The following is a 20,001-nucleotide window of genomic DNA, read 5'->3' as shown; positions in this document are numbered from 1 at the left end:
TGTTGGACCCATATGTTTTTGTTCTTTTAAACGTGGAGCAGCAGGTCCGATGCAACTCTTTCATCTGTGGGAGTCAGGCTCATGGGATGAAGGTCTTCTCTGCATGCAGGACTTACTACGTGAAATTGATTTGGGCAGTGCCAATCCCAGTAGACAAAGACCCATTAGCGTCAAGCAGCCTCAAATTTACATCAGCTTTACTCTCCATATGACAGTCTGAAATCACCTGATACATAGAACGTCGCCCAAGATGCAAAGTGGCCCATCCATTCCGATCCGTTTCTGCCAATTCTCCATTACCCTTCAATCCATTACTAATTAAAGATCTGTCTATCTCAAATTTACTCAATGCCCTGGCTTTAAGCCACTCTGGGGGAGTGAATACCACAGATTCCTCTCTCCACATCTCTGTTTTAAATCTGCTACCCCTTATCCTGTTGCTAACTTTTGGTTGGTTCAATTGGCTCTGTTTTATAACCTTTGCTCTAGAGTCGCCAGGTATCTTTATGATACCGCCACGAGGTTAACGTTCAAGTAATGATCAATAACTCAACACACCAATTAGTAAGATTCAAATCAATACACATTTATTATACACAGTAAATCGCTACTCATGCATAAACTCTTACTTTCTAGGCTATTTCTATACTAACAGGCCTATACTTGGCTTCGAACTGGCCCACCAGGTCAGGGGACAAATGGCCTTTCGTTCGGGTTCTGAGTCTGTGAGATTCAAAAGCTGGAATGGACTGGTAGCTAGGAGCGCCTATCTCGTAGCGAGCGTTAACTTGAGACTTACTTTCTTGGAGACCACCGGACAGTTCACTCTCGGGTTGCTTCGCGGTGCTGAGTGATCCTGTCAAGAAGAACAATTTGAACTTGGGGGCTTTACTTTATAGTCCCCAGGGGCTTCCCACCCTTCGGGGCGGACCCCATACCTGGTTTCAAGTGATTGGACTTTGTTCCAAACACTTGGTTCGATTTCTCCAATGCTGGAGCAGTTCCCTGATCGTTGGGCAGTCTTTAAGTGTCCGTTAACCTCTTTTGTGTTGGCTCCTGCTGGCGCCAAGGAGTCTGGCTTGGCTTTGTTTACCTTAAAATGTTTTGATTGTTCCCGGGGATCGCTCATTACGATGTAGATGGCTGCTACAGTACTATGCAGATGGCTGCTTGTATCGATGCTGTCTGGGCTTCTGCAGAGTCTAATACACAGTAAACTTGCTAGTTTCTGCCTGTGTCGGCTAAATTTCCCTTCAGCCTTTGCGGTTCTCCATTTTAAGTCGGGAAGTGGCCAACTCAGGTGGCTACAATCCTAAAACAAGGACTTCTCATTCTAGATTGCCCCACAAGGGGAAACATTGCCTCTATCATGGCTGCATATTGTCAATACACTAGCATACAGTGGCTACAATTTTAGCATGGACTTGTTTTGCAATGTATGCCACAGCGTTTGCCTAATGATTAGCATGAAAAAAACTGAAGTAATGTACTAGCCAACTCTAGGAAAGCTCTATCTCAAGCCCAAGGCTTCAGACCATGATCAGAACCTGTCCGCAGTGGACCACCTTCACTTATCAGGGCAGCATATTCTTGAGCTGTCTATATCGATGACAAGACTCATGCAAGAATTGCTAAAGCAGGTGTAACCTTTGGCAGCTATCAAATATCAGTCTGGGAACAATGAGGAATAAGTCTGCCTACAAAATGGAAACACTAAATAGCAATAGTCCTACCCACTTGCCCTACACATGCAAGGCTTGGACTGTGTACTTGCATCATGCCAAGGAGTTCAACCACTTTCTTTTGAGCTGGTTCAGAAACTTGGGATGAATATATAACAGGACAAAATACTAGACACTGACATTCCAAGCATGCACATCACATTGAGACTGTCACAACTGAGTTGAGCTTGTTGTGTAGCCAGAATGTTTGACACTTGCTGACCAAATTGAATTTTCTATGGAGAGCTTGATTCTGGGGTGTGTTAAGGAAGCGCTGCAAGGACACTCTGAAGGCTTTGCTTAGGAGTCCTGGGAAGCTCACCCAGGATGTGCAGGTTAGGTGGATTGGCCATGCTAAATTGCCCCTTAATGTTCAAAGATGTGCAGGTTAGGTGAGATGGGGTGTTATGGAGATCAGGTGGGGGAGTGGGCCTAGGTAGGGTGCTCTTTCGGAGGGTTGGTGCAGACTCTATGCTTCCTTCTGCACTGTAGGGATTCTATGGATTCTAGCAACGTTGCATCCAAAGTGATCAAATAAACGATGCAGCCTCCTTTGGAAGAAAGCACATATTAGAGACAGAGAGAAAATGCCAGGAGAGGAAATACCATGCCAGCATTCGTCCAATTCATCCAAAACTCAATCACCTACAGTATCTTGACCTATTCGCAGCAAAACCTTCTGGGTGTAGATCGGACTGCTGAGACTTAGCAATCACCTACATACCCACCAGAACCTTATCAAACACCCCAACTGATGAACATAATCTTGTTCTCCTCAAAAGGGTGAACAATAAATAAAGGAGAACCATGAAAAGGAGAGAGTTATCACCAAAACAGCTGTTCACATTCTTTGGAGTTCCCACTGATCTGTTTTGAGTGTTTTGAAGTTATGGCCGAGAGCGTGAGAACCTTGTGGAAATGTTATCCCTATGTCTCCACTATATAACTTACTAACAGTGGCAAAGCCATTAAAGACAGTACACGAGTTTGTTCAATAGTGTGTATATTTACGGACTCTTATATGTAAGAATTAAAGAATCATTAGGAGGTAGCATAAAGTAATTGGTTGCTGACTATTTACTTAGTTGCATAACTAGGATGTAACAAAGTTCAAATTAGCCTTTCATTACTGATTTAAAATGATGTAACAAAGCCATAAAATTCTATACATTCACCTGTCTTGCAATTTTGCCAAATGTACTGGATTTTAATCGCGAATTGTTATTTACTGAACAAATTTTCTTTTGTCATTGAATGAAAATACTTTTATAGAGTTCCAGTGTACCTGTACAGTACATTGAAAATGGAGTATTGTCCAATCCATTAAATACAGAAGTTCTTATTCCCATGTTGCTGATCAGTAGAGATGTAGCCAGCATCTTTCTTGGGTCTACATATTTTTTACTTTGCTTCATACAATTATACTGTTGACTCCGACTTGTTCTCGATCCTCAACGTTTCCTTTGACCTCACTTGTTTAAAGTATGTAAAGTCCTGAACAGTCTTGACAAGGTAGACGTGGGAAGAATGTGGGTGAGTCCAGAACTATGGGGCACTGTTTTAAAATCAGGGGTTACCTTTATAGGACAGAGATGAAGATAATTATTTTCTCTTGAGGATTGCGCGACTTTGGAACTCAGCCTCAGAAGGCAGTGGAAGCAGGGTCACTGAATTTTTTAGACAGTGGGTGGAAGATTCTTGTCAGGCAAGGGAATCAACGGTTATTGTGGATAGGTGGGAATGTGGAATTCGAAATGCAAACAGATCAACCATTGTTGTATTGAATGGCGGAGAGGGCTCGAGGGGCTGAATGACCTTCTCTTTTTTTTTTGTTCGTACAAAAAATTTCAAGAATATATGGCATGTTCATGGATCATTTTTAATATCTTCAGTTTTTACTGGAGATGTATTCAAGCAGAGGAGGTTCACAAGAATGATCCCTGAAATGAAGAGCTTGTCGTATGAGGAACGGTTGAGGACTTTGGGTCTGTACTCAAAGAACAAAGAAAAGTACAGCCCAGGAACAGGCCCTTCAGCCCTCCAAGCCTGTGCCGACCATGCTGTAAACTAAAATCTTCTGCACTTCCGGCATCCGTATCCCTCTATTCCCATCCTATTCATTATTTGTCAAGATGCCCCTTAAACGTCACTATCGTCCCTGCTTCCACCAACTCCTCCGGCAGCGAGTTCCAGGCACCCACTATCCTCTGTGTAAAACTCGTTGGAGCTTAGAAAGATGAGGGGGGGTTCTTATTGAAACTTACAGGATACTGCGAGGCCTGGATAGAGTGGAGAGGATGTTTCCACTAGTAGGAAAAACTAGAACCAGAGGACACCATCTCAGACTGAAGGGACAATCCTTTAAAACAGAGATGAGGAGGAATTTCTTCAGCCAGATGGTGGTGAATCTGTGGAACTCTTTGCCGCAGAAGGCTGTGGAGGCCAAATCACTGAGTGTCTTTAAGATAGAGATAGGAGATTCTTAATTAATAAGGGGCTCAGGGGTTATGGGGAGAAGGCAGGAGAACGGGGATGAGAAAAATATCAGCCATGATTGAATGGCGGAACAGACTCGATGGGCCGAGTGGCCTAATTCTGCTCTTAAGTCTTATGGTCTTATTTATTTCAAACAATGTCTTAATAAAAGTGTAATTGGTTCATATGACAATTTCTGAAAAGGATAATTTTATTGTAAATACCTTTGTTCAAAAATTAATATATCCTACTGTCTGAAATAAAATTCATCCAATAAAATGTATGCTTTTTAAGTTTATAGAACTGAACACATTGTTACACAAGTATGAGTAGCAAAAGTGAACATTCTCGATCATTGTTCTAATCCCCTTTACTGCCCCAGTTTTTGTTTTACGAATGATACAAGCTGCTCTCTAAATAACCAACAAGGCTAGCAAGATTGAGGGGGAAAGTACATGGTTCAATTTTATTAGGAGTGGAGGTAGATTCCATTCAGTTGCCATCAAATTTCAGCTGGCTGCTCATTGCACTTAGTCCTGTAACCAAGGGGTTTCTCGACATTTAGCACTGGATTCATGTATATTCAATGTTCCTATATTCTATATATGGTCACCTTGCAACACCAGAATCATTTTGCTCAAGGATAGGTGCTTTTGCTGCATCTAATCTAACTACTTGCAATTGTATATTGAAAGAAGCGCTGTTGAGCTGTTTGCCCAGTCAGCAGTTGAACTCTTTGACATTGCCTCACTATTATCAACTCAAGAAAATGGGCAATCTGGTTTGAGTGGGCTGCAGTTTCTAGATGTGGAGGCCAGGGAACTAGATTCTTTTCGAAGAGGGGTTAGTTTGTCAATGCTTTGGAATAAAGATCAAGAAATATGAAGCTTAAGATCATATTTAGGCATTCAAAATATTTTACCTATATTTAGTACTTTCATGAAACATATAAGGTTGAATTTAACATGAAGGCGGGTGGGACAAGTTGCTCCCCCCATATCACTCCCGTAAGTCTGCTGACCCCGGCTTCCCCCGCCGTCCCCTTGACCTCCCGTGTGGGAATCTCCCAATCAGTGGGCGTTCCTCCATTCCCCCTCCCGCCTTTCTTCCCTAGCGCGGGAAAAAACCCCGCGCTTTCCTAAGCCTACCCCGCCCCCTCTGGCGCAGCTCCTGTCACAGCCTTGTCTCTTTTCCCCCATCGCCATCCCCCTCTCTCCCCCAGCCCATGTAACATTTCCTGCACGTGATTAACACCCTATATACAACAAACATCAAACATCCCCCCCCACCCTCACAAACCCTCAGTTTGAGTCCAACTTTTCGGTTTGAATAAAGGTCCACGCCTCTTCAGGCGCTTCGAAATAATGGTGCTGATCCTGGTATGTGACCCACAATCGCACTGGCTGCAGCATTCCGAATCTCTCTCCTTTCCGGTGCAACACCGCCTTGGCCCGGTTGAAACCCGCTTTGCAACCTCCGTGCTCCAGGCCGGGTATATTCGGATCTCAGCATTGTCCCACCTGCTGCACCGCTCTTTCTTGGCCCATTTCAAGACCCCCCTCTCTGTCCGTGAAACGGTGAAACCTCACCACAATCGCCCTCGGCGGCTCGTTAGCCTTGGGCCTCCTCGCCAGCACCCGGTGTGCCCCATCCAGCTCCAGAGGCCTCGAAGGGGCCTCCGCGCCCATCATCGACTCGAGCATCGTGCTCGCATATGCCCCGGCATCAGCCCCCTCCACTCCTTCAGGGAGACTCAGGATCCGAAGATTCTTTCTCCTCGACCTGTTCTCCAGGTCTTCAAATCTTCCCGCCCACCTCTTGTGCAGCGCCTCGTGCTGCTCCACTCTCACCGCCAGGCCCAAGATCTCGTCCTCATTCTCATTGACTTTTTTCTGCACCTCCTGGTTCTTTACCTCGTGGGCCTTCTGGGTCATCCCTAGTCCTTCAATCGCCGACAGCATAGGCGCCAGCATCTCCTTCCGCGGCTCCTCGAAGCAGCGCTTGATGAACTCCTGCAGCTCCGGCCCGCACTCCGCTTTGTCCCCGGCCGCCGCCATTTTGCTTTTCTTCCCTCGCTTCTCCCGCTGCTCTAGTGCCGCTTTTCTGGCCGTTTCACTTCTGGTCCGGTCCATAAAAGGTGAAGGGGGACCTCTCTCTTTCCTTCCCCACGGATCGTCTTCAAAAAATTCCCGTTGGGGCTCCTCTAAAGAGCCCGAAAGTCCGTAATAGCGGGAGCTGCCGAATCGTGCGGCTTAGTTCCGCATCGCCGTAACTGGAAGTCAAGGATATCTTTCAATGTCAGCTCGTCAGTGAAATAATCAATTCTGTTTTGTATATCTAGCAGTAAAATTGCTTGGGTTCCCATCAGATGTGTAACCTACACAAGTAGATACGTCCAGTGAAGGATGATGTTTAACTAATACATAGTTGTCAAGATAAGCCTCCAAGAAGTAAACACTTGCTCATTCAAGAGGTAGAAACTTGTTTTGTACTAGATGACTGTGTGCACGGTTGTTCATATCCATACTTAAGTCAAGTCCCATTCACCTATCACCCCTGCGCTGGCCGACTGATATTGGCTCCCAGTTAATCAACAAAACACCTTGATTTTAAAGCTCTTATCTTCATTTTCAATTTCCTTCCTGTAATTGCCCCTCCTCATCTCTATAATCGCCTGCAACTCCACAATCTCAGATATCTGCACTCATTCACTTTTGGCCTCTTGAACATCCCCAATGTTAATTATTCTACTGTTGGTGCCTTCAGCTGCCTGCACCCTAAGCTTTGTAATTCCCTCTCTATATCTCTCCAATTCTCTATCCCTCTTTCTTCCTTTCTCTGACCAACTGACCCAATGTGGCACCCATGTCCGAAAGAACATTCTTAAACACTGTAATTAATCTGAAGAAGGAAAGGGAAGCTTTTTTTTGCTAAAAATCTTTCATTCGTGTAAGAAATAATGTAAGTTGTGAAATCTTGGTTTTTATCACAGAATGCCAACTAACTTCAGCTTATTTACCAAGCAGGAAGCTCGGTTTGGAAACACCTAAATCATTTATTTGGGACTTTATTTTCCCTCTGTAGGATTCAACGAAAGTGAGAAAACGGAGAACTATTGAATGCTGTAACACTGACTTCTGTAACAAAGATTTGCACCCAACACTTACTCCAATTTCCAATTCAGGTAAGCTGCAGATGGAGCTCGCAGTTTCTGGATAACTGAACTTCTGTCTCCCAATAAAAAAGACTAAAATATGCTAGTTCAATTGGGAAAATATGTAAAAATTCCAAATCCAACTTGGAATATTTTATTGATACCTTCCATTTGGAACTGTGTCTCTGATGTCTTATGCTAATTTTAAGGTTCAGAGTTTTGGCAGCTTCAATTTCACCACCTGTTAGCTCAAAGTTGGCATGCCTGCACTAGTGCAGTTTTTTTTACATTTGTCCTTAAAACGGCGACATCCATGATTTATACCCGCTCTGCCACAGTCTGCATTCAACTGAAATATTACGTAGATTCATTTCATTGGCGCTGTGCTAATCTCTGCTGCTGTGAATCGCATTTACTTTTCCGTGTTTGGGCTATTGCTGTCCTTGCAGCATTTTTCTGAAGCACTATGGCAGAGACTTCGCAGACAGGTGATGGGTAACACATGGTCAGTGCTTATTTGAAGGATTATGTTGGGTCTGCAGTCAGTGCAACATTTCTCTATTTACTTATTTGTCTTTAATAGCTTGAAATTATATTGCTAATAAATTTTTGTACAGAAATGCATATAATACTAACCATCTGCCCATATCATTGCATGCGGAGGGTCGAAACCAAGATTAGCCTTCAGGTCACGGAATGTTAGAAATTGGTCTGATTGTATCAAGTCCATGAATATAATTCAACTTCACATTTAAAGCCACATTCTACATTTATTACGTAGTTTTGATTTTATATCATTAACAGTTAACTTGTAAAACCTAACAGCAGCTTGTGATCTAGCAGGGAGGGTAGCATTGGTTCAAGCTTAGAAACATCCCTTCTTTGATGCTAAACTGAGATGTTACAGCTACACCATTGGTAGGATTGTGTATTTAAGGCAATTGAGATAAGCATAGCTTTTATTTTTCTTGGGATGTACTGTAGAACATACTAGAATGTAGTACTTATACTGGAATTGTAACATTCCGTTGTTTCAATAAAATCTGCAATATATCAACGTATTACATGTCAGCTTTATGCATTATAAATTTTACATTCACAGTATAAGAAAAACTGTCAATGTATATTCCTTTCCAAGTAAAAAAATGACCATTATGCTTGCTATTGATTTTACAAATAAAAACTTTTTATTCCTTTCTGGCCATTGATTTTAATTGTCACTGATTGTGATTAGTTTTCTGGTCATAACCATTGTGGACATATTTTGCTAAACGCTCTTATCACCTTGGAACTTGTATCAAACTAATTCCGGTAAATCTAAAGTGATGTCCATTGCGATTGCCATTAGAATATTTGTGGGGGTTATATTTGGTACTTTTATAACATAAAGCTTCTTTTGCAAACAGGTGGGCTATTTGAGGGTGATGTCCACCGGTTAGGCCTGTTAATCTCGTTGATTGTCTGCATCTTTGTCCTGATCATAATCACAACTGCTTTTTACTTCAGGTAAGAGCTGATTCAAATATGCTTCAAAGAAGAAGTAATGTCGCACATGCTCCTTTGGTTAATTCTATGATTCTATACAGTAATATAACATCTAGAGGTGTAGTTAATGTCCCTCATTTTTGGAAAAAAGTTAACTGGTTAAGGATTGCTTTTAGGATTTTGGGCAGCACGGTAGCACAACTGGATAGCACTGTGGCTTCACAGCGCCAGGGTCCCAGGTTCGATTCCCTGCTGGGTCACTGTCTGTGCGGAGTCTGCACGTTCTCCCCGTGTCTGCGTGGGTTTCCCCGGGTGCTCCGGTTTCCTCCCACAGTCTAAACATATGCAGGTTAGGGTGACTGGCCATTCTAAATTGCCTTTAGTATCCAAAAAGGTTAGGTGGGGTTACTGGGCTACAGGGATGAAGGGGATAGGGTGGAGGCGTAGGGCTTAATAGGCCTTTAACTGTCATAATTCGATTCCTGCCGGTCTAATGCCTCTGGGGAAAACTCATCCAACCAATGCAGAGGAAGCCATTATGAACAGAGAATGCAGTAAATTGAAAGAAGTATAAATAAATTGCTGTTTATCCTGGAAGGAGAGTTTGGGACCTTGGACAGTGAGGAGATAAAAAGGCAGATGTTTAATCGCCTATACTTTTGGTAAGGTGCCTTGGGAAGAAGATTGCGTGTTGAGGGTGATAGAGAACTAGACCTGGGTGTCCATTGGTGGTGACATCATGCAGGAGGTGGCAAAATTGGTGGAAGATGCAATTGGATGTGGAGGCAGCACGGTAGATAGTGGATAGCACTGTGACTTCACAGCGCCAGGGTCCCAGGTTCGATTCCCCGCTGGGTCACTGTCTGTACGGAGTCTGCACGTTCTCACCGTGTCTGCGTGGATTTCCTCTGGGTGCTCCGGTTTCCTCCCACAGTCCAAAGACGTGCGTGTTAAGTGGATTGGCCATGTTAAATTGCCCTTAGTGACCAAAAAGGTTGGGAGGGGTTATTGGGTTACAGGGATAGGGTGGAAGTGAGGGCTTAAGTGGGTCGGTGCAGACTCGATGAGCCGAATGGCCTCCTTCTGCACTGTATGTTCTATGTTCTATGAAACTGTTGATAAAGTGACTAGTAGACTTCCGGTTGCGGTGATGCGGAGCTAAGCCGCACATTTCGGCAGCTCCCGCTATAACTGACTTTTGGGCTCTCCAGAGGAGCCCCAACGGAAATTTGTTGATTTTAATCCCGTGTGGGAAGGTGAAGTAAGGTCCCTCCCTTACGCTGTATGGCGGAAATTAGCAGTGGAGCGTCGGAGAAAGAGACTCTGGAGCAGCGGCAAAAACGAGGGGGAAAAAACAAGATGGCGGAGGGCGGAGATCGAGCAGCATGGGGGCCGGACCAGCAGGAGTTCCTTAAGCGCTGTGCGGAGGAGCTTAAAAAGGAGGTGCTGGCGCCAATGCTGTTGGTGATCGAGGGGCTGAAGGAGACCCAGAAGGTCCAGGCGGTGGAGCTTCGTGAGGTGAGGGATAAAACGAATGAGAACGAGGACGGGATCCTGGGCCTGGCGGTAAAAATGGAGGCGCACGAGGCGGTGCACAGGAGGTGGGCCGAGAGACTTGAGGTCCTGGAGAACAGGTCGAGGAGGAAGAATCTCCGGATTCTGGGTCTCCCCAAAGGAGTGGAGGGAGCTGATGCCGGGGCGTATGTGAGTACGATGCTCGAGTCGCTGATGGGTGCGGAGGCCTCTCCGAGCCCCCTGGAGCTGGAAGGGGCTCACCGGGTCCTGGCGAGGAGACCCAAGGCTGATGAGCCGCCAAGGGTGATAGTGGTTCCATCGCTTCGCGGACAAAGAAGGTGTTCTGACAAAAAAAAAGTCCGGTTCGGCATGCTGCAGCCTGCGCGACTGTGGGTCACTTATCAGGACCGTCACCATTATTTTGAAACGCCAGAAGAGGCTTGGACCTTTATCCAAACGGAAAAATTGGACTCGAACTGAGGGGCTGTGGTTGTGTGGGGGGATGTTGGTTGTATACGGGGTTGTAAATATGGGCAAAGAAGATTTCATGGGTGGGATGATGGATGGGGATGTGGGTAGAGTTCCGGTTAAAATTCTTTTTTTTTCCTGTAGACGAGATGGCGGGGAATGTGGGCGTCGGTGCTGGAGGGTGGTGAGACTCGGGGATGGGGGAACTGGGACAATGGCCGCAACAGGAGCTGCGCCACAGGGGGCGGGGCTGGCTCAGGAGAGCACGGGCTTTTTCCCGCGCTGGGGGGGGGTGGAGGAAGGTAAGGAGGAAGAGAGACTCCCACACGGGGGAGATCAACGGGAAGGCGGGGGAAGCCGGGGTCAGCAGAAGTCTTGATTTCTCGAGGAATTAAGGGCTATGGAGAGAGAGCGGGTAAATGGAGTTGAAATCAGCCATGATTGAATGGTGGAGTGGACTCGATGGGCCGAATGGCCTTACTTCCGCTCCTATGTCTTATGGTCTTAAGTCAGCTGACTCACGGAAGTAATATGGGGGGAGCAAAAGTGCTAGATGCGGATCTAGTGGGAAGGGGGGGAGAGGGGGGTGGGACCTTAGGGTTGCTGCTGCACTGTCCGAGGGGGAACTGAACATGGAAGAGATGGTCGGGTCGGGGGTTCCCCGTCTGGGGGACTGGAGGGTGCGGGAGGCGCGGGCACGGGACTGACCTAAAATAGGAGATGGCTAGTTGGCGGGGGGGTGGAGTGGGTAGCCCCCCAATCCGGCTGATCACGTGGAATGTGAGAGACCTAAATGGGCCGGTTAAGAGGGCCCGAGTGTTCGCGCACCTAAAGGGACTGAAGGCAGACGTGGCCATGCTTCAGGAGACACATCTGAAGGTGGCAGATCAGGTCAGGTTAAGGAAGGGATGGGTAGGACAGGTGTTCCATTCGGGGCTGGATGCGAAGAATAGAGGGGTGGCAATATTGGTGGGGAAGCGGGTGTCGTTTGAGGCCAAGAACATAGTAACGGACAATGGAGGCCGATTCGTGATGGTTAGCGGTAGGTTGCAGGGGACGGAGGTGGTACTGGTGAATGTATATGCCCCGAACTGGGGCGATGCTGAATTCATGAAACGGATGTTGGGGCGTATTCCAGACCTGGAGGTAGGAAGCTTGATAATGGGTGGGGATTTTAACACGGTGCTGGACCCAGCATTAGATCGTTCCAGATCTAGGACGGGGAAGAGGCCGGCTGCGGCCAAGGTGCCTAGGGGGTTTATGGATCAGATGGGGGGAGTAGATCCGTGGAGATTTGCCAGGCCTTTGGCCAGAGAATTTTCTTTTTTCTCCCACGTACATAAGGCCTACTCCCAGATAGATTTTTTTGTCTGGGCAGGGCATTGATCCCGAAAGTGGAGGGAACGGAATATTCGGCCATAGCCATTTCAGGCCATGCCCCGCATTGGGTGGAGCTAGAGCTGGGGGAGGAGAGGGACCAACGCTCGTTGTCGCGGTTGGATGTGGGACTGCTGGCAGACGAGGAAGTGTGTGGGAGGGTGCGGGGGTGCATCGAAAGGTATCTGGAGGCCAACGACAACAGGGAGATGCAGATGGGAGTAGTATGGGAGGCACTGAAGGCGGTGGTCAGGGGAGAGTTAATCTCCATCAGGGCTCATAGGGTGAAGAGAGAGGGCAGGGAAAGGGAGAGGTTAGTGGGGGAGATTTTAAGGGTGGACAGGAGATATGCAGAGGCTCCTGATGAGGGACTACTCGGAGAGACCAAGTCTCCAGACGGAGCTTGACCTGTTGACCACAGGGAAGGCAGAGGCGCAGTGGAGGAAGGCACAGGGGGCGATATATGAATGGGGGGAGAAGGCGAGTCGGATACTGGCACATCAGCTCCGTAAGAGGATGGCAGGGAGGGAAATAGGTGGAATCAAGGATGGCAGGGGAACTATGGTGCGGAGTGCGGTGAAAGTGAATGAGGCATTCAAGGCCTTTTACGAGGAGCTGTATAGGTCCCAGCCCCCAGGGGGAAAAGAGGGGATGCGACGATTCTTGGACCAACTGAGGTTCCCGAGGGTGGAGGAGCAGGAGGTGGCTGGTTTGGGGGCGCCAATTGGGGTGGAGGAGCTGGTTAAAGGACTGGGGAGCATGCAGGCAGGGAAGGCCCCGGGGCCGGATGGGTTCCTGGTGGAGTTCTATAGGAAGTTTGTATACCTGTTAGCCCCGTTGCTGGGAAGGACCTTCAATGAAGTAAGGGAGGGGGGGACCCTGCCCCCAACAATGTCGGAGGCGGCGATCTCTTTGATCTTGAAGCGGGATAAGGACCCACTGCAATGTGGGTCGTATAGACCGATCTCGCTCCTCAACGTAGATGCTAAGTTGCTGGCAAAAATGTTGGCTACGGGATTGAGGACTGTGTTCCGGGGGTGATTCACGAGGACCAGACGGGATTCGTAAAGGGTAGGCAGCTAAATACCAATGTGCGAAGGCTCCTGAATGTGATAATGATGCCATCGGTGGATTGGATTGGATTTGTTTATTGTCACGTGTACCGAGGCACAGTGAAAAGTATTTTTCTGCGAGAAGCTCAACAGATCATTAAGTACATGGGAAGAAAAGGGAATAAAAGAAAATACATAATGGGGCAACACAACATATACAATGTAACTACATAAGCACTGGCATCGGATGAAGCATACAGGGTGTAGTGTTAATGAAATCAGTCCATAAGAGGGTCATTTAGGAGTCTGGTGACAGCGGGGAAGAAGCTGTTTTTGAGTCTGTTCGTGCGTGTTCTCAGACTTCTGTACCTCCTGCTCGATGGAAGAAGTTGGAAGAGTGAGTAAGCCGGGTGGGAGGGATCTTTGATTATGCTGCCCGCTTTCCCCAGGCAGCGGGAGGTGTAGATGGAGTCAATGGATGGGAGGCAGGTTTGTGTGATGGACTGGGCGGTGTTCACGACTCTCTGAAGCTTCTTGCGGTCCTGGGCCGAGCAGTTGCCATACCAGGCTGTGATGCGGAGATACCAGGGAGAGGCGGAGATAGTGGCAGCCATGGACGCGGAGAAGGCCTTTGACCGAGTAGAGTGGGAGTATCTCTGGGAAGTGTTGAGGAGGTTTGGGTTCGGGAGAGGGTTTATTAGTTGGGTCAAGCTCCTGTATAGAGCCCCGGTGGCCAGTGTGGTCACGAACCGGCGGAGGTCAGAGTATTTCCGGCTGTATCAAGGGACGAGGCAGGGGTGCCCCCTGTCCCCTCTGCTGTTTGCATTGGCAATTGAACCTTTGGTCATGGCGTTAAGGGAGTCGGGGAAATGGAAGGGGATGGTCCGAGGGGGAGAGGAACATCGAGTGTCGCTGTACGCAGACGACCTGTTGCTGTATGTGGCGGATCCAGTGGAGGGGATGGTTGAGGTCATGCAGATCCTAAGGGCGTTTGGAGACTTTTCGGGCTATAAGCTCAACGTGGGAAAGAGTGAGCTCTTTATGGTGCAGGGACGAGGGATAGACGACCTACCGTTGAGGAGGGCGGAAAGGAACTTTCGATACTTGGGGATTCAGGTAGCTAGGAGCTGGGGGGCACTGCACAAACTTAATTTGACGCAGCTGGTGGAACAGATGGAGGAGGATTTTAAACGGTGGGACATGTTGCCACTCTCGCTGGCGGGCAGGGTACAGTCGATTAAAATGGTGGTCCTCCCAAGGTTTCTTTTTGTGTTCCAGTGCCTTCCAATCGTGATCACCAAGGCCTTTTTAAGAGGGTAGGCAGGAGCATTATGAGTTTTGTGTGGGCGAGCAAGACCCCGAGGGTAAGGAGGGGGTTCCTGGAGCATAGCAGGGATAGAGGAGGGTTGGCGTTGCCGAATTTGGGTGGCTACTACTGGGCAGCCAACGTGGCGATGATCCGTAAGTGGGTGATGGAGGGAGAGGGGGCGGCGTGGAAGAGGTTGGAGATGGCGTCCTGCAAAGGAACGAGCCTGGGGGCGCTGGTGACGGCACCGCTGCCGCTCTCGCCGACAAGGTACACCACGAGCTTGATGGTGGCGGCAACGCTAAAGATCTGGGGGCAGTGGAGACGACACAGGGGAGCGTTGGGAGCCTCGTTGTGGTCCCCGATTAGGGATAACCATCGGTTTGTCCCAGGAAGGATGGACGGGGGGTTTCAGAGCTGGCATCGGGCAGGGATTAGAAGAATGGGGGACCTGTTCATCGATGGGACGTTTGCGAGCTTAGGGGCGCTGGAGGAGAAATTTGGACTACCCCCGGGAAATGCCTTCAGGTACATGCAAGTGAGGGCGTTTGTGAGGCGGCAGGTGAGGGAATTCCCGCTGCTCCCGGCACAGGGGATTCAAGACAGGGTGATTTCGGGCATGAGAGTCAGGGAGGGCAAGGTGTCGGCGATATACCAGGAGATGAAAGAAGAGGGGGAGGCTTTGGTAGAGGAGCTGAAAGGTAAATGGGAAGAGGAGCTGGGGGAGGAGATTGAGGAGGAGCTGTGGGCTGATGCCCTAAGTAGGGTTAATTCCTCTTCCTCGTGTGCCAGGCTTAGCCTGTTACAGTTTAAGGTAGTGCACAGAGCGCATATGACGGGGGTGAGGCTGAGTAGGTTCTTTGGGGTGGCGGACAGATGTGGGAGGTGCTCAGGAAGTCCGGCGAACCATGTCCATATGTTTTGGTCATGCCCGGCACTGGAGGGGAGTTGCGGGAATAGTATCTAAGGTGGTGAAAGTCCGGGTCATGCCAAGCTGGGGGCTAGCACTATTTGGAGTAGTGGATGAGCCGGGAGTGCAGGAGGCGAAAGAGGCTGGCATTCTGGCCTTTGCGTCCCTAGTAGCCCGGCGAAGGATCTTGTTAATGTGGAAAGAGGCGAAGCCCCCCCAGCGTGGAGGCCTGGATAAATGATATGGCTGGGTTTATCAAGTTGGAGAGGATAAAGTTTGCCTTGAGAGGATCTGCGCATGGGGTTCTACAGGCGGTGGCAACCGTTCCTAGACTATCTCGCGGAGCATTAGATGAAGGTCGGACAGCAGCAGCAACCCGGAGGGGGGAGGGGGGGGGGTGGATATCTTTTGTTGTGGGGGGAGGAGGGAGGGAGGGGGAAGGTTTTTTTTTCTGGGGGGCATTTGAGCAAGAAAACACATGAATGATCCGGAAAACTGACATGTACGGGAGGAATCCAATGTACAAAGTTCTGTATCATATTGACTTGCCATGTTCATGTCCTGCTATGCAAGCTTTCTTTCTTTTTTTGTTGCGGGGGGGGGGCGGGGTTTGTTCGTATGGTTGAAAATTTTGTTAAAATACTCTGAATAAACATTTTTTTAAAAAAAATAAAAAATAAAGTGACTAGTATAAAGAGTGTAGGAAATTAGATAGCGCAGTGTCATTGCTTTTGTTCTGTAGCTAGTTGGGACACCAAGGAAAGGGCAAGAACTGACCATCTTTGTGAGGCGAATATTTCTTACATCATTTAGTGCAGGGTTCTCCCTAAGAGTATCGGTGGGGCAACTGTCTGGAGCATTATCATCTTTGCTTTTAGATCAGTGCTTCAAACTGGCCTGAAGTTGCAAGACTTGAGAGTGATTCCCACTACTAACTTGTACGCTACTTACTTCCTGTTTGTACCTGGAGATTGAACAACAACAAGCATGTGTATTTATGTGGCACCTTTAACATAATAAAGTGGTGTTTTGTGGGAGTGTTATGAAACAAAATTTGACATCAAGTGACAAAGGGAGATATTAGGGCTGGTAACTAAAATTTTAACCAATGAAGTAGGTTTTGAGGAGCATTTTAAAGGAGGGAAAAAAGAGAAGTGGATTAGTTTAGGAAAGAAATTGCAACGATTAGGGCCTCGGCAGCTGAAAACACTGCGACCTGTGGTGGAGTGATTAAAATTGTGGTTACATAAGATCCCAGAATTGGAGGAGTGTAAAGACGTCAATGAATTATAAGGCTATAGTAGGTTATAGAAATAGGGAGGAGAGAGGTGATGGAAGGGTTATAAAACAAGGAGAAAAATGTTACGGTTGAAGCATTATCAGACCAAGAGTCAATATAGGTCAGCAAGCGCAGAAATTGGCGGATTCCTGGAAGCTCAAGTCATGAAGGGGTACGGAGATAATGCAGAAAAGTGGCATTGAGGTAGATCAGCTATGGCGAGGCAGGCTCAATGGGCTGAATGGCCTCCTAACGTTCTTTTGTGCTGAGTGTGTGACTTTGAGCTAGAAAGCAGCAACAGAGTTTTAATACAAATTCCAGTGTCCCCTGTTTCAGGGCCGTTATGGTTAAATAAAGTCGGATTGATGTCCAATTTATCAAAGAACTAAAAATATAGTCTGTATAAGGTCTTGGATTGAGCAGTGTAGTGGATAGTCATGCAAGAAAAAATCATCTTAAAAAAGTATCACCCAGTGATGATTAGCATACCGTGATTGGACATGCTGTCTATTCTGAAGTGAATGGAAAGCGAAGGATAAACAATACCAATTTTTTTAATGCTTTTTTTTAAGGTACAAGGGGCAGGCAGACAGACGTCGCTACAACCGGGATCTTGAACAGGATGTGGCCTTCATTCCACCAGGCGAGTCACTGAAAGACTTGATTGACCAGTCACAGAGCTCGGGTAGTGGATCGGGGCTCCCTCTCTTGGTAAGAGCACTAATTACACCGTTTCACATTTTAATTCCCTTGTACGGTCACTAGCTGAGTTGGTGCTCTTCGTAATTTGTAGCTTATCTAAATGCCAATTTATTGTTCTTGTCAGCCTTACAGACCTTAACCCATCCCTCGTAAAATAGCAGTGATCACATCCAGAATAGCTGAGCTGGCAGTTTGATATTTCATGTTTTTGTTCTGCCCCGTTTAATAAATCTCTTTTCCAAGTTTGTCTTTTACCATTTCCAGAGAAAGAAGTTTGCATCTGGGGCAGCATGGCGGCGCAGTGGTTAGCACTGCTGCCTCAAGGCGCCGAAGTCCTGGGTTCGATCCTGGCCCTGGGTCACTGTCCACCGCGCGGTGTGTGCACATTCTCCCCGTGCCCGTGTGGGTCTCACCCCCATAACCCAAAAAGATGTGCAAGGTAGTTGAATTGGCTGCGCTAAATTGCCCCTGAATTGGGTACTCTTTTTAAAAAAATAAATAAATAAATAAATAAATAAATAAATTTAAAGTTTGCATCTAGGCCCCTATCAATCCTATAAAATTATAGAATCGTAGAATGGTTACAGCACAGACGGAGACCAGTCGGCCATCGTGTCCACACCGGCTCTCTTGAGAGCAACTTGTCTAATCCCCATAGCCATGAAATCTTTTTCTCTCTCGTTAATTATTCCATTCTGTTCTGAGGGTCTCAGCTGAATCTGCCTCGACCACACACTTAGCGCATTCCAGATCCTCACCACTCACTAAATTAGAAGGTATTTCTCATAGAACATACAGTGCAGAAGGAGGCCATTCGGCCCATCGAGCCTGCACCGACCCACTTAAGCCCTCCCTTCCACCGTATCCCAATAACCCCTCCTAACCTTTTTTTTGGGGTCACTATGGGCAATTTATCATGGCCAATCTACCTAAACTGCACGTCTTTGGACTGTGGGAGGAAACCGGAGCACCCGGAGGAAACCCACGCCGACACTGGGAGAACGTGCAGACTCCGCACAGACAGTGGCCCAGCAGGGAATCGAACCTGGGACTGTCGTGGATTTAGGTTATTCTGGATCTGATAATACTCTATTACTAACCTATGCCCTAGATTAACCTATTAAAAGAGGGAAACCTGTTTTCCTGCCAAGACTCAGAATAGATCTCACGAAGGGAGAATGCTTTTCTGGGTCTCAGACAGTTAAACAGGATTTCAGTTACTTTCTATAGGGAGAGTTCAGATTCGTCACTCCTAACTAAATCGATACCTCTTGAGGTCGTGGGTCCTATACCTACTTAGGCTTCCTAAATGAGTGTCTAGGAGATCAACCTCGAGATTAATTTTCACACAGTATGATTTTAATTAAAGTATCTTTATTGTGAAAATACTACCAATAGATACTTACTGAATTGCAGAGTTAAAGTATAAGTGGACTAAACAGTCCTTCTAGTTATCTACTAACATACTAACTTCTCTCAATCGAATGAGATATCTAAACATGGAAAAATCCTTAAAGCATCCCTATCAGTTTCTTAGTACATTTCTAAGAAGTTATTGCAAAACCATACAACAGGTTTTGTCCGACGAGACAAGCTTCCTAAGAACAGAACTGACTCTCACCCTCAGAATCAGAGAGAGATACTTCTGCTAAAATGCCTCCTCCTTTTATACATTAAACTTGCTTATCGGTTCAGGAAGGCATTTGTTACCTTGGCATTTATTTTGGTTCATTACCTATACCCCATGGTAGGCTACTACAGAAAATACGGAGGCATGGGATTCAGGGTGATTTAGCAGTTTGGATCAGAAATTGGCTAGCTGGAAGAAGACAAAGGGTGGTGGTGGATGGGAAATGTTCAGACTGGAGTCCAGTTACTAGTGGTGTACCACAAGGATCTGTTTTGGGGCCACTGCTGTTTGTCATTTTTATAAATGACCTGGAGGAGGGCGTAGAAGGATGGGTGAGTAAATTTGCAGATGACACTAAAGTCGGTCGAGTTGTGGACAGTGCGGAAGGATGTTACAAGTTACAGAGGGACATAGATAAGCTGCAGCGCTGGGCTGAGAGGTGGCAAATGGAGTTTAATGCAGAAAAGTGTGAGGTGATTCATTTTGGAAGGAGTAACAGGAATACAGAGTGCTGGGCTAATGGTAAGATTCTTGGCAGTGTGGATGAGCAGAGAGAGCTCGGTGTCCATTTACATAGATCCCTGAAAGTTGCCACCCAGGTTGAGAGAGTTGTTAAGAAGGAGTACGGTGTGTTAGCTTTTATTGGTAGAGGGATTGAGTTTCAGAGCCATGAGGTCATGTTGCAGCTGTATAAAACTCTGGTGCGGCTGCATTTGGAGTATTGCGTGCAATTCTGGTCGCCGCATTATCGGAAGAACGTGGAAGCATTGGAAAGGGTGCAGAGGAGATTTACCAGAATGTTGCCTGGTATGGAGGGAAGATCTTATGAGGAAAGGCTGAGGGACTTGAGGCTGTTTACGTTAGAGAGAAGAAGGTTAAGAGGTGACTTAATTGAGGCATACAAGATGATCAGAGGATTGGATAGGG

At 47.1% G+C, this 20,001-nt stretch overlaps 1 protein-coding gene across 4 annotated transcripts in view; it reads left to right on the top strand.

Annotated features, from left to right (window-relative positions):
• The window catches only part of bmpr1aa (bone morphogenetic protein receptor, type IAa), a 320,584-nt gene that overhangs the window by 260,444 nt on the left and 40,139 nt on the right, over positions 1–20,001 (top strand). For all 4 annotated transcript variants that reach the window (XM_072491833.1, XM_072491830.1, XM_072491831.1 and 1 more), the window contains 3 exons: positions 7,281–7,380; positions 8,757–8,856; positions 17,315–17,453. In XM_072491833.1, the coding sequence (XP_072347934.1) occupies positions 7,281–7,380; positions 8,757–8,856; positions 17,315–17,453 (339 nt within the window). The remainder of the gene's footprint in view (positions 1–7,280; positions 7,381–8,756; positions 8,857–17,314; positions 17,454–20,001) is intronic.

This window comes from Scyliorhinus torazame, chromosome 28 (genome assembly GCF_047496885.1).
Source record: "Scyliorhinus torazame isolate Kashiwa2021f chromosome 28, sScyTor2.1, whole genome shotgun sequence".
Taxonomy (NCBI): domain Eukaryota; kingdom Metazoa; phylum Chordata; class Chondrichthyes; order Carcharhiniformes; family Scyliorhinidae; genus Scyliorhinus; species Scyliorhinus torazame.
The sequence above is the reverse complement of the archived record's forward strand: the minus strand, read 5'-3'. Positions and strand labels throughout refer to the sequence as shown.